Source organism: Odocoileus virginianus, unplaced genomic scaffold (assembly GCF_023699985.2).
Source record: "Odocoileus virginianus isolate 20LAN1187 ecotype Illinois unplaced genomic scaffold, Ovbor_1.2 Unplaced_Scaffold_2, whole genome shotgun sequence".
Lineage (NCBI taxonomy): Eukaryota > Metazoa > Chordata > Mammalia > Artiodactyla > Cervidae > Odocoileus > Odocoileus virginianus.
In genome coordinates this window covers 58,960-75,890 of record NW_027224264.1, presented here as the reverse complement: position 1 = coordinate 75,890, position 16,931 = coordinate 58,960, and the positions used below count along the sequence as shown (strand labels likewise).

Genomic DNA, 16,931 nt, shown 5'->3' with positions numbered 1-16,931 from the left:
CGAGAGAGTAAGCACACACATATAATCTAGTACTACACGTGTTTAAATACTGTAAGTCACTATTATTATTCAGTTAATATTAGCATTACCTGAATACTTAGCACTTTTTTCCTCCTCATTTCTTGCTGCAGCTCTAAGGTTCTATCTGGGATCATTTTTATCCCACCTAAAGGATGTCCTGAAGCATTGCTTTTGGAGTGTGTGACCTGAATTGTTACCAGTTTGACGTTCAGTCCTGATTTTGTGTTTTCTTGGAATTGTGTTTTCTGTGTATAGAATTTTAGGTTGGCAGATACTTTGTTTCAAAAGTGTTAGCTGCTCAATTTCCTGTAGCTTTACTGTGATTATGTCCAGATATGGATTTAATTTCAGTTCTGAAAAACTGCATTTGTGGGCATTATTTCTTCAAATACTGCTTTTGCTCTGTTCTCCCTTCTTTCTGTAATTCCAATTAAACATACCTCCTTTCACTGTATACTGTATATCTTTTGCTGTGTTCAAATTAATGAAGAAATATTCAACACACAGCAAGTTTTTTTTAAATTTTGAACTTTAAAAATTCAACTTTTTGTTTTTAAGCTTTATTATTGGAAAAACACCCCCGTTTGAGGAAGTAGGTATAATAGCTCCCCAATGAAAATCATCAACCAACTTCAGTTTATCAATTGCTGGCCAATCTTGTTTCATCTATAACTATACCCATTTCCCCATATTATTGAAGTAAATGTTTCATGTAAATGTAAATATTTCAACGTCTGTCGTTTAAAGAGTCTATAAAATATTCCAGTTGGCTCGTAAATGTTATTTTTAAAAGTATTTGTTTGAAACAGGATCCAAGTAAAGATCCATACTCTGTGATTTTGCTACATTGTGATTGTGCTGTGCTTAGTCACTCAGTCATGTCTGACTCTTTGCGACCCCATGGGCTGTAGCCCACCAGGCTCCTCTGTCCATGGGGATTCTCCAGGCAAGAATACTGGAGTGGGTTGCCATGCCCTCCTCCAGGGGATCTTCCCAACCCAGGGATCGAACTCAGGTCTCCTGCATTGCAGGCAAATTCTTTACCATCTGAGCCATGAGGGAAGTGCATACATTGCAATAGATGTACTTCTTAAGCCTTTTTTACCCTGAGGATCCCCCACCATCTTTTATTTTTCCTTGTAATATATTTGTTGAAGAGACTGGGCCATTGTCCTGTACAGTTTCCCACAGTTTGTATTTAAGTTTTGCTCCCCCTCCTCAAAGATAGCCTCATACGTGGTGGTGTATTCTTGTATTAGGATCAGGATTGCGTCTTAGGATGTGAACAGCCATTGATAGATGCCTAGATTCTTGAATTTATTAGGGACTTAAAAATGGTGCTGTTCTATCATACCTTTGTTAGCTGAAATACTAACAGAGGCATTTCTTTTTTTTTTTTTTCCTTTAGCCATGGACTTTATTGTTTGAATATTAACAACTATTATTCTATACTCGCATTTTAATTTCTTACAAAACTCTACATTCCACATTGCTAGGTCTCTTCATTCTCCATTTTATGCCACATTTTCATGAAAAGGTATTTCCCTGAATCATAATCTGCCTGATTGTGTGTTTGTTGTTATGGTTGTTGTGGTGTAGTCACTAAATTGTGACCCCATGGATCATAGACCCCCAGGCCCTTTTGTCCATGGGGTTCTCTAGGCAAGAATACTGGAGTGGGTTGCCATTTCCTTCTCCACAGATTTCTTATCAACTGTTGAATTGTATACAAAAGGCAGAATAAGTGCTTGATTTTCATTCTTTTATTTACTAATTTTCATTCAAAGTAATGTCTTGATTCATTAGCATCTTCCAATTATGGTTTTTAGGTTTATTTTATTTAAATTATAGACTAATGGACTTAAAATATGTGATACATTTCCAGATGTTTTTAGTTGATAGAATTTGCTGTATAAGGATTATCTGTGTAGAATTAGAAATTAATACAGATTATTTGTTTTATTCTAGTTTGCATTTATGCCGGATCCTCAGTGAAAATAAAAGCCACGATAGTTCAACTTATAGAGGTAAGACTTTTAAAAGTATCATAGCTATGAGATTTGGCTTGGTCAAAATTAATAAAATACCCTGTTTCCATTAAATTTTATAAATAGAAGAGCTAGCATGGAAAGAGAAACTAATTTTGATCTTGTTTGTACTCAGAAACTTGCAGAAACTGAGGTTCAGTGTTTTTACTAAAGCTGGTTGGTTATGTTTAGGTGGTATCTGGGGATCTTGTTAAAGGCAGTTGTCATGGAAAACATTACAAGCAAAGGAGTTGTTTATGACTGCATATCTCAAATATGATTTATTAAGTAAAGTGTTATGCAATTAAACTGAATGTAAATTTTTAGTTATTTTAATTTTAAAGGATTTACTGTTTAATTTTTATGAATTTAAAATTAGATATATGGATTCAGAAAAGGAGGGGCAAAAACAAAAGCAATGATGCCCAGTAATTTAAACCATTTTCATATGTAGCTTTCACTGGGGGTAGAATCCATGACATTTTTTTTCCAATCTGGAAAAATAATTTATAATCAATATTCTATTTTAAATAAGTTATTAGATGATTTTCTTTAAATGTTTACTTTTATCAAAAATTAGATATTAATATGAAAATATATACTTTTTGAAGAACATTTGGATTTTTGAGTAGAAAGCATTTTCAAATGAGTGAATGAACCATTTTTCTTTCTGTCATTTGGGTAAGACTTCTTAACATTCCTTGCTCAGTCCCCAGAGTTATTTTACAGTCATACTGCTTTTAAAATTTCAGATCATTCATGAAGATTTTTGAGGTTGTTAATATAATGCCTTTTTTGAATAAGTCAGTTGACTGTCAGAAGAGTAAGAAACTAAAAAAAGAGTCCTTTTTAAAAGCATTTGGATAGTTTTCCCCACCTCATGTTTAAAACAAGTTTCTAACTTCTCAGTTAACTTGGATCTTGTTTGTGTTTGAAACCTTAAGTGGATAAAATAAAAAAAAAATTCTCAGAAAAACTAAATAACATAACAGGGTGGTTACTCTTACAGTTTTAAATGGAACTATTTAGATCTTTAATAACTATCAGACTATTGTTAATTTGCATGGTTGTTCTGATTCACATATGAAACTCAAAATAGTAGGAGTGTAACCTCAGTGGCTCAATTGCGGGGGTTCTCTCTTGCTCTTGTCTACTTGCAGGGAACTGAATGTTGTTTCTTTAGAATTTCCTTTGTATATCTCAGGGGGATTGACTTTGGGTATTGTTCCTTCTGCCTTTTCTCTTTTTGCCTCTCTCTCCAAATTGATTTCATTTCTGGAAGGCGGTTTCCCTTGTACATGCTGCTGCTTTTATAAGTTCCTTTTATAAGTCCCCTCCCCCCATAAAATAACATAGTAAGGATGGCTGATGAACATGAGCATTCCTAGTGATATTTGACATAACTAGTGGCTAAAATGCTCATATTCCACAAAGAATGTCTAGAATCTCTAGAAGTTCCTTTTACTTGTGGCGATTCTTGAAACTGCTTTTTCTGAAATGTTAGCATTTATTCTTTTCTGTATAATTGTAAGCGTTGTAATTTTCCTCCCCATTGTAAATCTAAAGTTTTTCAATTTTTGTGTAGATTTAGCAGGGTTTTGTGGACTAGTCTTTGTAGTCTCTAAGACATCACTTACCGTTTCTGTGGATAAAATACAACAGGAGTTCTAGCCATTTAAATGGGTATTTAAATGATATGTGAATTAGGGACTGTCTTTGCTACTTTGTGGATTACATTGTGATTGTTTTTGTGTTAGTGTCAGCAAAATGACCTGGGCCATTTGTTCTCTATTTTAATCTCCTTTGATTAAGGTTAGAATTCCCTCAGCCCCTGTGAGCCCATATTCTTATGGGAATTTAGTTTATGATGCTCAGCTGTTTTGTTCTTCTGTGAGTGATTGCTTTAGTTATGCGGATAATTTCAAATGAATATTATTTGTTACAAAAGCATTTTATTAATGGAAATTGAAAGCATGAAAATGACCTCATATTCCTACCATAGTAACAGAAATTTTTCCTTTGCATTTTAGTTTTTATGAATTTATTATAAGCATAATGAGGGCATATTTGTGAGAAAGGTAGAATATATTTAATGAATCCTTCATAAGGAATTGGGATAATCTGGCTATATTTCTTTTGTGAATTATTTAGTGGACAAATTAATTTCATTGTAAAATACTATTTTCTTTGTTTAAGGGGAGATTGATACAAGTTTTGATTTCTGTTATGTTCCTTTCTGTGGCTAGTAGTAGACCAAAGGAGATTTTTAAGTATTGGATTTCTTTTAAATATTTTTTTAATTTTTATGACTGAGCTGAATGGCTTGTGGGATCTCAGTTCCCTGAACAGGGATTGAACCTGGGCCATGGCAGTGAAAGCACTGAGTCCTAACCACTAGCTGCTGCTGCTAAGTCGCTTCAGTCGTGTCCGACTCTGTGTGACCCCATAGATGGCAGCCCACCAGGCTCCCCTGTCCCTGGGATTCTCCAGGCAAGAACACTGGAGTGGGTTGCCATTTCCTTCTCCCCTAACCACTAGACCACCGGGAAACTCCTAAATATTTGATTTCTTAACTTGCTATGTTGCCCTGAAAGATTTTTTGATTTCCTTCCAAAGGGGGTTATAAATTGAGTTTGTTTTACATTAATGTTTTTAGAGTTACTTGTTTTCTTTTATTATTTATTTTTAAAGTCTTTATTGAATTTGTTATAATATTGCTTCTGTTTTTTTTCCCATTTATTTTTATTAGTTGGAGGCTAACTACTTTACAATATTATAGTGGTTTTTGCCATACATTGACATGAATCAGCCATGGATTTACATGTGTTCCCCATCCCGATCCCCACTCCTGCCTCCCTCTCCACCCAATCCCTCTGGGTCTTCCCAGTGCACCAGCCCTGAGCACTTGTCTCATGCATCCAACCTGGGCTGGTGATCTGTTTCACCCTTGATAGTATACTTGTTTCAATGCTGTTCTCTCTGAACATCCCACCCTTGCCTTCTCCCAGAGTCTAAAAGTCTGTTCTGTACATCTGTGTCTCTTTTTCTGTTTTGCATATAGGGTTATCGTTACCATCTTTTTAAATTCCATATATATGCGTTAGTATACTGTATTGGTCTTTATCTTTCTGGCTTACTTCACTGTGTATAATGGGCTCCAGTTTCATCCATCTCATTAGAACTGATTCAAATGAATTCTTTTTAATGGCCGAGTAATATTCCATGGTGTATATGTACCACATCTTCTTTATCCATTCGTCTGCTGATGGGCATCTAGGTTGCTTCCATGTCCTGGCTATTATAAACAGTGCTGTGATGAACATTGGGGTGCACGTGTCTCTTTCAGATCTGGTTTCCTCGGTGTGTGTTTTCTTATTTTTAAAGAAAGGAAGGAGGTAAAGATTTTAGTGTTTGGGACTAAAGAAAAAGGTAGCTGGAAGGATATGTTCACCTGACCATTAACTCCTACCTCCTCCCAAAACTCCTCCAGGAAAGGGGTACTATGCTAATTGTGAATGAGACAACTGTATTTGTGGTTGACAATTCTCACAGGACTGCTGTTTTTTTGTCTGTATGTACATATGTAATTATGATCATCCCTTAGTATCTACAGGGAATTAGTTCCAGGAGCCCCCTCAAATAGCAAAATCCGAGTATCCTCAAGTCCCCTATTAAAATTGCATAGTACAGTGAATAAAGTCAGCCCTTCATATTCATGGGTACAGAATTTGTGGATACCAAGGGCTGAATATATTTTAGTTTGAATTCTGATGGAAATAGAGGAAAAGTTGAGGTTTAGGTTTGGGGAGAAATTTCTCTGACAGGTTATGGGTTTTATATTTACTATTATTCCTTACCTGTTTGTTGTCAGTGTAGCCCTGATATTGAATTAACTATAATCTGAATATAGTTAGAAAAATCAGCAAAGTCTCTTGGTGAGAAGAATGGTTAATTTATATTCATTTGCTGGAGTTCTATGCAGTCCTTAAAAATAATTTTGTAGACTTTGGTAGCAGGAGGAAATACTTTTTTTTTTTTTAGGAAATACTTTTAAAAGTTGTTTGTCGGGGAATCAGTACCAAATGATGTGAACTCTGAATGCATGTATGTAAAATATGTAGAGATATAGAAAAGGATTGGAAGGAAGTGCTCAAGCAATAGTTATGTTACAGTAGTGCAGTCAGTTCAGTTCAGTCGCTCAGTCGTGTCTGACTTTGCGACCCCGTGAACCGCAGCATGCCTTTGTTTTTGTGAAAATAAAAGGAAAAAATCTGCTAGAGAAAAGCATTAGAAATATATTTTTCTTAATCATTATTGGTGTTTATAATAATCTGAGAAGTATGAAATACATAGGTCTTCCCTTAGAGGGTCTACCTTTCATATTCAAGAGATTGTGTCCTTACCCTCTTTGTTTTATGTTTGACAGATTTCCAGCAAGCTCTTTATGAATTCTCATACCATGTCATTAAAGGAAATCTAAAGCACGAACAGGCATCTAATGTTCTTAGTGACATTAGTGTAAGTATGTGTATGTATGTTTTTTTAATTTGATAATTGTTGCATATTTTTTTGCCTTTGATAAAAGGGATCCTGAAGTATATAACTTGTGTTTTATTTTATTCAAAATGGTAAGCCATTGTTGCTGGACAGTAATACAGGTATTTTAATCTTTTTCTGTGGCTATGAGTAGAGCAGAAAATATTAGGTAAGCTGGGAGAGCAAAAACATCTATAAAAAATATTGGTTATAATGTTCTCTCAATATTAGCATAACAAAACATTTTCTTTTGTTTGTGGTTATGTTTAGAAATTAAACATATTTTTAAAACTGAGGATGAAATTATTTTAAAATGAAATTGTATGATTCTAACGTTTACTTAATGCTAATTTTCATGTTTGCTTTAGAAATAATAACTAGATTTTTTTCCCTCACCTTTCAGTGGCTATTGAAAGGTGAGGAAAAAAAAACTTTGTTTCACTCTTTTGTTTAGTGGGCTTCCCTGGTGGCTCAGATGGTAAAGAAACTGCTTGCAATGCAGGAGACCTGGGTTGGGAAGATTCTCTGGAGAAGGGAATGGCAACCTACTCCAGTATTCTTGCCTGGAGAATTCCATGGACAGAGGAGCCTGGCAGGCTACAGTCCATGGGGTCACAAAGAGTCAGACACGACTGAGTGACTAACACACAAACTTTTGTTTACTAGAAAGGTTAAGTTAGATTCAGACAAGATACTTTTCATGGTTGTTTGTTATTTGAATTGAAAGATGAACTCTCAAATTGTAAAGATGTTTATTGTACAGCAGGGGTTAAGTTTCATTTTTTTTTTACAAGTGATATTTTATTTTTACTAGGCTGAGTTTTACACTTGTATAAATAAAATTACATGTCCAGTCGAGAACAGCTTTTATAATAAGTATTTTTGAGGTGGTACCTGGAGTTTCTTGATATCCGTATGAATTTCTGTAGGCTTTAAATTTCTGTAGCCTTTAGCTTTGTATGATTTTTCTGCTTTCCCAAGAATAGTCTTAAGGAATTTCTATGTTTAGTTGTTGTGATTTTTTCCCCCATCATGTTGAGATGTATTTGAGCAGTAGAGGTTCAGAATGAGTTTCTCTTTTACCCCTAAACTGTCTCTATCTGATTAGTTCATGTAGGAGTAGTCTATTTCTTCAATAAGTGATATTCCGTGTTTGAAAACTCTTGTCTTGCTCTGTTATTTTGGAGCACTTTCATTCAAGTAGACATAGCCAGATTTCATAGCCCTTAAGAAAAGACTAATGTCTGATTGGCAATTAAGGTCATTTCATTCTGTAAATTGGGCATGAGTATAGGGTTTATTGTGTTAATGGAATTTGATTCTAATACTCTTCCCACTTATTGAGAGTGAATAGTCCAAATGAACTTAATGTGTTTCATTCTTACTTAGCTTCCCTTTCTTTGAGTGCTTAGTAATATATATACTTCTGCAGCTGGATCCTTTGTGATGGCTAGATTCTCATAGTCCCATATTGCACTGTCCCATATCTTAGCCACAGAAACATATCTTGTGTGTCTTATAGCTGCCAGGTTTTTCTTTAGAATTATATTTCTTTTCTTTACTCTCTGAAAATAGGCTAATTTTAGTGTTGCTATAGTGCCAGCAAACTAATTGCAATAATTGAACAGTGATCCTTACTAATGGAAAATGGCTCTAAAATTGGGCATGGGAGTGTGAAGCCAGGAGACAAATCTATTATAAATGTTGGATCCGTTTCTCCAAAGGCTGCAAACATCAGTGCATAAAGAAAATATAGATTTTGGGTAATTGTTTTCATCTTCAGCGAATCTTGAGTTATGAGACAACTGCTTATACTTATTATTATTGCATTTTTCAGACTTCTGTTCTGAATACTTTGAGTTTTGCTTAGGTCAATGTTGACTCAGGTATGAGCACAGCATTTAAAGTTTTAGGTGAAAATGTATCATTTTAAACAATCTTACTTTAGATAGGTGTAAGGTACTCCAAATTCCAGTGGTTTCTGACATGAAACTTCATTGAAAAAATGTTACTCATTTGTGTTTTTTATTATTTCCTGAGGTGCTTGTTTAAGGTTCCTTTTTTTTTTTAACTCAAATTATTTCATGGTAGACATTTAAATAGGTTTTCTAACCATTATCTCCCTGTTTTAATTTTCTCTGTATTATGAAACTTGAAGAATTTTATTTGTCAACATAGTGGTATTAGGGTTTTGTTGTTATGTTTGACTGAAGAGTGTTATTGTGAACCTATAGTACTTGTTAGTGTGCTATTCTAGTATTTACTATGAATAATTGTATTTTTTAAAAATTAGGAATTTCGTGAGGATATGCCCTCCATTCTTGCTGATGTATTCTGCATATTAGGTAGGTATTAATAAGCCTGTATTAATTTCACTTGTAAATAGCCTTTATTTCACTTGTAAAAACTGCTGTTTGGAAAATTAATGTTCTTTGTTAAATAAAATATTTTTTTAAGCTAAGGATTTTACAAATGTTTCTACAAATCTAGATTATATATATTTTTACTTTATAGAGAATATAGTATTGTAAATCAAATGTGAATTTAATCACTATATTTAAATAGTTCTAGTTTATAATTTAAATAGTTTGAATTTTTCTGAACATATCTTTGTATAAAATTGAGCTAAGTTAAGTATTTCAGGTTTAAAAATCCAGGTTTTCTGAAGTTAGTCTGAATTATTCAGATTTTAGTAACCACCTAGTTAATATTATTCAATGCAGGTTATCAATGAATGTCAGAATATCAAACTTAGGACACTCGAGAGATTTTGCTTTTGTATTTTGTACTTTGCTATTGTACTCTTTTGATTTTTAATTTTAGAAAGAGCAAGGAGAGCCCAAGTAATCAAAAATACTTTTGTTTTGAGGATGAGAAACCAGCTTTGGAAATAGCAACTTCTCTCTTTGTCCAGAATAAGTAAGAATTAATGTAAGATCCCTGGAGAAGGGATAGGCTACCCACTCCAGTATTCTTGGGCTTCCCTGGTGGCTCAGCTGGTAAAGAATCCACCTGCAGTGTGGGAGACCTGAGTTCAATCCCTGGGTTGGGAAGATCCCCTGGAGAAGGGAAAGGCTACCCACTCCAGTATTCTGGCCTGGAGAATCCCATGGACTGTATAGTCCATGGGGTCGCAAAGAGTCAGAGACAACTGAGTGAGTTTCATTTTCACATGCAAGATAAGAATGGAATATTTCTTTGACTTGGAACAAAAGGTAGTATCCCTCCATGGGAAGCATGGATTTGAAAAATAATGTATAGTACAAATAAATTTCTCTTATTTTAAATCTGAGTTAAAGTATCTGAGCACAGTTTTCCGCATCAGTCTTAAACGTTCTGTAACTTTAATCTGTTAGAAAACATTACCAGACATGATAATATTCACTTTAAAATAAGACTTATTCTCTGAGAGTTTGTCAGGCTGGAATGAATTACTTTACTTTAGCTCATTAATCTTAACTCTTAGAATGAGATAGGTTACTTAATTTGTCTTACTGAGAATCTGGAATTTGATTGCAACAAATCTAAATGCCTGGTCCTTGATCCTTCATGATGTTTAAGATTTTATAACATCAGTAATGTTGTGAACAGGTCAAAATGTTTGTGGACTGTGAATGATAAATGAAAAGAGCAGACAGTTGATTGGATGACAGTATGTCCCATTTCTGTTTTGTTTTCCCTGGCGTAATTATTAATTGTGCCTTCTGTCAATCTTAAAACTCCTGGTTTAGATGATAAAGTATTTGTTTTTGCTATCTATTGGGTTGATTCATTTTAATTTTTAGAGCAGGCGCTAAAGATATTATATGACAAATAAATACAACATGAGTTAAGTTTCAATTTAAAAAATTGTTTTTACTATAAGGAGAAAAGGAAAGATATACCCATCTGAATGCAGAGTTCCAAAGAATAGCAAGGAGAGATAAGAAAGCCTTCCTCAGTGATCAGTGCAGAGAAATAGAGGAAAACAATAGAATGGGAAAGACTAGAGACCTCTTCAAGAAAATTAGAGATAGCAAGGGAACATTTCATGCAAAGATGGGCACAATAAAGGACAGAAATGGTATGGACTTAACAGAAGCAGAAGATATTAAGAAGAGGTGGCAAGAATACACAGAAGAACTATACAAAAAAGATCTTAATGACCCAGATAACCACGATGGTGTGATCACTCACCTAGAGTCAGACATCCTGGAATGCAAAGTCAAGTGGACCTTAGGAAGCATCACTATGAACAAAGCTAGCGGAGGTGATGGAATTCCAGCTGAGCTATTTCAAATCCTAAAAGATGATGCTGTGAAAGTGCTGTACTCAAACTCAATATGCCAGCAAATTTGGGGAACTCAGCAGTGGCCACAGGACTGGAAAAGGTCAGTTTTCATTCCAATGAGTACTGCCAAAGAATGTTCAAACTACCTCACAATTGCACTCATCTCACATGTTAGCAAAGTAATGCTGAAAATTCTCCAAACAAGACTTTGACACATGTGAACCGAGAACTTCCAGATGTTCAAGCTGGATTTAGAGAAGGCAGAGGAAGCAGAGTTCAAATTGCCAACATCCGTTGGATCATAGAAAAAGCAAGAGAGTTCCAGAAAAACATCTCTGCTTTATTGACTACGCCAAAGCCTTTCACTGTGTGGATCACAACAAACTGGAAAATTCTTCAAGAGATGGGAATACCAGACCACCTTATCTGCCTCCTGAGAAATCTGTATCAGGTCAAGAAGTAACAGTTAGAACCAGACATGGAACAATAGACTGGTTCCAAATTGGGAAAGGAGTAGGTCAAGGCTGTATATTGTCACCCTGCTTATTTAACTTATATGCAGAGTACATCATGTGAAATGCCAGGCTGGATGAAGCACAAGCTGGAATCAAGATTGATGGGAGAAATATCAATAACCTCAGATATGCAGATGACACCACTCTTATGGCAGAAAGTGAAGAGGAACTGAGAGCCTCTTGATGAAAGTGAAAGAGGAAAGTGAAAAAGCTGGCTTAAAACTCAGCATTCAAAAAACAAAGATCATGGCATCCAGTCCTATCACTTCATGGCAAATAGATGGGGAAACAATGGAAATAGTGACAGACTTTATTTTCTTGGGCTCCAAAATCACTGCAGATGGTGACTGCAGCCATGAAATTAAAAGATGTTTGCTCCTTGGAAGAAAAGTTATGACCAACCTAGACAGCATATTAAAAAGCAGAGACATTACTTTGCCAACAAAGGTCTGTCTAGTCAAAGCTATGGTTTTTCCAGTAGTCACGTATGGATGTGAGAGTTGGACCATAAAGAAAGCTGAGCGCCGAAGAATTGATGCTTTTGAACTGTGGTGTTGGAGAAGACTCTTGAGAGTCCCTTGGACTGCAAGGAGATCCAACCAGTCCATCCTAAAGGAGAAATCAGTCCTGAATATTCATTGGAAGGACTGATGTTGAAGCTGAAACTCCAATACTTTGGCCACCTGATGTGAAGAACTGACTCATTAGAAAAGACTCTGATGCTGGAAAAGATTGAAGGCAGGAGGAGAAGGGGACGACAGAGGATGAGATGGTTGGATGGCATCACCGACTTGATGGACATGAGTTTGAGCAAGCTCCGGGAGTTGGTGATGGACAGGGAAGCCTGGTGTGCTGCAGTCCATGGGGTTGCAAAGAGTTGGACACGACTGAGCAACTGAACTGAACTGATACATTTATAAGCCTGAAAGAATGATTTGTAGATACCAGTTTGTGGAAGCTGTTAGTCCTTGATAGTGTCAGAAATATATTTTTGTCTTTCTGTGGATAATTAGTTATCAGCTTATCAGTAAAGTTCTAGTAATTTGTTTTTTTATTGACTTATTAGGATATATTTTCCCTTCATAGTTGTGTAGTAATAAGAATTATTGTTACAAGTCATTGCTTTTTACTAGTAACATGAATTCATGAGGATGGTGTTTGGTTGCTCTTGGGAAATTTCTTTTAGCCTATCCAGTCCATTTTTACAAGCAAGATTAGGATGGCAAACTTGGAAAGAGAATTTCCCACACCTGCCCCCTCACTCACCCACTCCTACCCTTGGCAGAAAAAAAAAAAAAGATCCAGGGGTGACTGCATACCAAGATAGGGGAATAGGAGTAAGAATGCGAGCTCTCTCTAATGATAATGATCATGATAATTATAATGATTGTAACAGTAATAATAATATAGGTGCCATTTTGGAACACCTTCTATATGTTCAGCATTTTATGTTTTCTGTAAGGTAGGTTTATGGATCAGAAAATTGAAGCTTAGGAAAGTAATTTCTCAAGGCCACACAACTAGTAAGGCAGGGTTTGAACCTGGGTCTTTTTGGTTCTAGAGTCCATGATCTTTTTACTGCATCATGTTATCTTTATAATATTTTGGCAATTATAAGGAAAATCAGTGCTGTACTTTTCCTGGTTGAGATAGCATTTTCCTTTAAAAGACTAGTCATGTAAGGGTGAGCAGGCCTGAGAGGTATTAATTAATATATTAACCCCAAAGGAAAGTGTGGTGTAACTTCATGCACTGTTGGGACCTCTGAGCTGGGTTAGGTGGTTGGTAATAGTGGGCCTAGAGTTTTAAATGACTGAGGACTTTTTAGTAAAATCAGAGGGAAATTAAAGAGAACTTTGATGCTGATTTGGGGTTGAGGAGTCAGGAATAGTATATGAATTTATTGGAATAGTTTCATGAGTCAGAATAAAAAGAATAAAGTAAACAGGGAAGGCATAATTGGGATAATAGATTCCTGTGTTGATGATTGAGATAACTTAGCTAGGAAATTTACTGAGGTCCCATTAAGCATTTCCTAACATGGTCAGAACCCAGAGAGTTGTATCTTAATCAGGTCTGGTGGCTAAGGGGAGAGTATATTTGGTTTGTAGAAGTGAACCTGCTACCCAAGTACTCTCATTTTAGGGACTTTGGAGGTAGATATTAGGGACTGTAGGGCCTTGGAGGGTAGATAGACATTGGTTAAAAGAAGAGGCCCAATTTAGTCCTGACCTCTCAAGATCAGTGTGTTTGAAGTTCTAGACTGGGGAGGGACCAGAAAACCAGCTAATGGGGAGACCACTTGGGAGTCCCTGGAAAGGATTGATGAGATGCATGTAAATTTAAAGTCTTACTGAGAGATTGAGATTGTACTGCAATTTAAAGTACATTACAGGGTGTATAAATTGCACCCTGAAATTCCCTTAATACCCTTGATCTGATTGTGTGCTTAGCTGTAGCATTCAGAATATTGGGAAATGGCACTTTCCAAGAAGGAAAAGTGGAGAAGTGCCAGGAAAATGTGGATTGTTTAACAATAGATCCTCTTCTCTCTTGATTCTTAGTGATGTCAATAGAAAGTAAACTGAAGGATAGCAGTGGTACAATGTCTGTCTGGGGGGAACCCTAGAACTCCTAGAGGACAATTTTTATTGCATCACTAAAATGGGTGCCTTTTTCTGTAGTACGTTTTAAATATAAGTTGATTTTTAAAGTAAAGTGATGGTGTGTAATCAGTTAAAACAATAATTCTGAGATCAATCTGGTAATCCTGCTAATCCTGGTTGAAGTTTTTGATGCTTAGCATTTAGGACTAATTGTTTATTTCCTCTATACTTTAGATGAGAAAATGGTTTGACAAATTCTTTGAATAATTTACTGAAGCTCAAGGAAGTGTCATTTAAAAAAATATTTAAATAGGAAGAAAATGAAAACCTTCACTGAATTTTTCTTTGCTGACTAGAATTGTAATTCAAAATAAGATGTTAAAAATATCTTCTAATACAGTTTTCATAGAGTTGGTGACCAAGTAGCTTGGTTAGACCATGGTACGTGGTACCAATGTTCTGTCAAGGGCTTGATCTTCATGAATAATAGGGTCTTTAGTATTAGAAGAGATCTTTGTTGTCACCCAGTTCAATTTTCCACCTTAGTGTCTCTGACGTGTGGTCATTTAAACTTTGCTTGAATGTTTCCATTTTTTTTTTTCTTGGCTATGCCACATGACTTACGGGTCCTTAGTTCCTCAACCAAAGGTTGAATCCAGGCCTTGGGTGGTGAAAACACCAAGTACTAACCACTGGACCACCAGGAAATTCCCGAATGTTTCCATTTTTTCTGAAAGCAGTAGTTTTTTGAAGCTTTGTTGCTTCCAATGCCTTAGCACATAGCTCCATAATCAACTGACCATTTTATGGATATGCCATTGGTCACAAGGTCAATCTTCAGTATCATGAGAAATTAATTCTAATATTCATATGCATATGAAGGACAGCTTATGCTTATCACAGTTTAAACTTTTCCCCCCAATTCAGAATGAGGTATTTTAAATTTAGCTAGTTTTAAAGAAGTGAGGTATGTTATAGTTCTGTAGTCTAGAAAAATCAATCAAACTTTCATCTTTTTTTCCTTCATCATTGTAGATATTGAGACAAATTGTTTAGAAGAAAAAAGCAAGAGAGACTATTTTACACAATTGGTATTAGCATGTTTGGTAAGTTTTAAAAAATATTTTCCATTTCTCAATTTTTTATGGAATGATTGTAATTACAATTAATCATGTTAATGGAGGAGGATATTGACATTCAGTTGACTGTTCATTATAAGGTGAGACTTGGGTTTTGAAATGGAATGCTTTGTAAAATTAGACATGCTATTTCTATGAAATAGGCGTGCTACTGTATCAAACTATTTATGCATATAGAACCTTTGGTGATATTCCTGACCTAGGAAGTTTCTAACTAAGGAAAAGGTAAGCATCTATCAGATGAATAGAAATGATGTGGACAGCTTTTAAACTGAATGATTTTTCATAAAGTATTAGGCAAGGAGAAAAAGACTGGAGGTAGTTTAAAAATAGAAAATTCTAGAACTTGTCATAATCATTGTCTAGTAAACCATTTTATGTTCATAAATTTAGAACTAAGGAGGAATGGCATTACTCAGACCTGGAAGAATGTCCTTGTCTTTGCTGCACTAGAATCTGACTTAAAGAGTAGAAACCAAAGAAGGCTGAAGTGCTGCATTATCTTAAAGAAAATTCAGTTTTAATCAGACTTAATTTTAATCAGAATTACATCTGTAGTTCTTGTCATTTGTAGGCCATGGAGAGCGTGCATATAATTTTTAGTGAAGTTTTAAAAAACTACATGCTGTATTTTTCAATACTTTGAGAGTCATCATTTTTGTTAAATTGAAGTTCTAAGCCTTTTTATAAAGTTGTTGATGTGTATATATATATATATAATATGTGATTTTAATATTCTTGTTTGGGAAAATTATTTTGCATATGTTTTAAGCTTGTGGATGCATAGTTGGAATGCTGAGGAATAAATGGCCTTTAATATTTTTTAATACAGTATTTAGTTTCAGACACAGTTCTAAAGGAACGCTTGGATCCAGAAACATTGGAATCGTTAGGGCTTATCAAACAGTCACAGCAATTCAATCAAAAGTCAGTTAAAATCAAGACAAAACTCTTGTAAGTACATGTATTTTTATGTTGTAGATCAAGTGCCTGTGTGTGTTTTTTACTTCCCATGTTGAATACCAGAAGTTTTTAAAGGTGTTTTGAAGACTTTTGTTGTTTTTGCTGTTAGAGTGTGTCTCGTGTTTTTTCTAAGAGTGGCCTATGGTTATTGAGTCAGCAGTGAACTCTACCTGTGTGAAACCAAATGTTCATTTTTTTCCTTATTAGAAGTTAAAATAATCAATGTTTTTATTACTACCAGTAAAATAATTTACAACTATGGCTTTATTCTAGAGTATATTCTTGTCAATGATGGAGATAGTGTTATGTTAGCAATATCATTTCCTTGTGTAGCTGGTTTCCCCTGTGTAATTCATATTGGGATGTCTCTTAATGAATCACTGTTATTTTCTATCCTAAAAGATATAAAAAGAGGTAAACTTTCAACAACTGTTCTTTTGGTGGTTTTATATAAGAGTAAGAAAATTCAATGAAAAGAATACATTAATCTTATGCAGGCCTGTTAATTGAAATTAATTTTATCTTTTTTATGATGTTTATCTAATTTCAGTTATAAGCAGCAAAAATTTAATTTGTTAAGAGAAGAAAATGAAGGTTATGCCAAGCTGATTGCTGAATTGGGGCAAGATTTATCTGGAAATATTACTAGTGATTTAATCTTAGAAAATATCAAATCTTTAATAGGTAAGATGTACATTATATGGTATGTGTCACTAAGAATAAATTTGACTGTTGAAGAATATCCATAAAGACAAAATTAGTGCATTTTCTATAGATCTTTGTTTTTAAATTAAGAAATGAGAGAAGTGTCCAGCTTGTACTTTTAAGGTTATTATCAGCAGAAAAAAATTTGA

General features: G+C 34.8%; 1 protein-coding gene across 1 annotated transcript in view; it reads left to right on the top strand.

Annotated features, from left to right (window-relative positions):
- The window catches only part of LOC110147854 (THO complex subunit 2), a gene marked incomplete at its 3' end in the record, with an annotated part of 86,364 nt that overhangs the window by 14,244 nt on the left and 55,189 nt on the right, over positions 1–16,931 (top strand). Inside the window, exons 2-7 of the mRNA XM_020909621.2 lie at positions 1,990–2,048; positions 6,475–6,566; positions 8,878–8,929; positions 15,011–15,081; positions 15,947–16,068; positions 16,628–16,761. Of these exons, the coding sequence (XP_020765280.2) occupies positions 1,990–2,048; positions 6,475–6,566; positions 8,878–8,929; positions 15,011–15,081; positions 15,947–16,068; positions 16,628–16,761 (530 nt within the window). The remainder of the gene's footprint in view (positions 1–1,989; positions 2,049–6,474; positions 6,567–8,877; positions 8,930–15,010; positions 15,082–15,946; positions 16,069–16,627; positions 16,762–16,931) is intronic.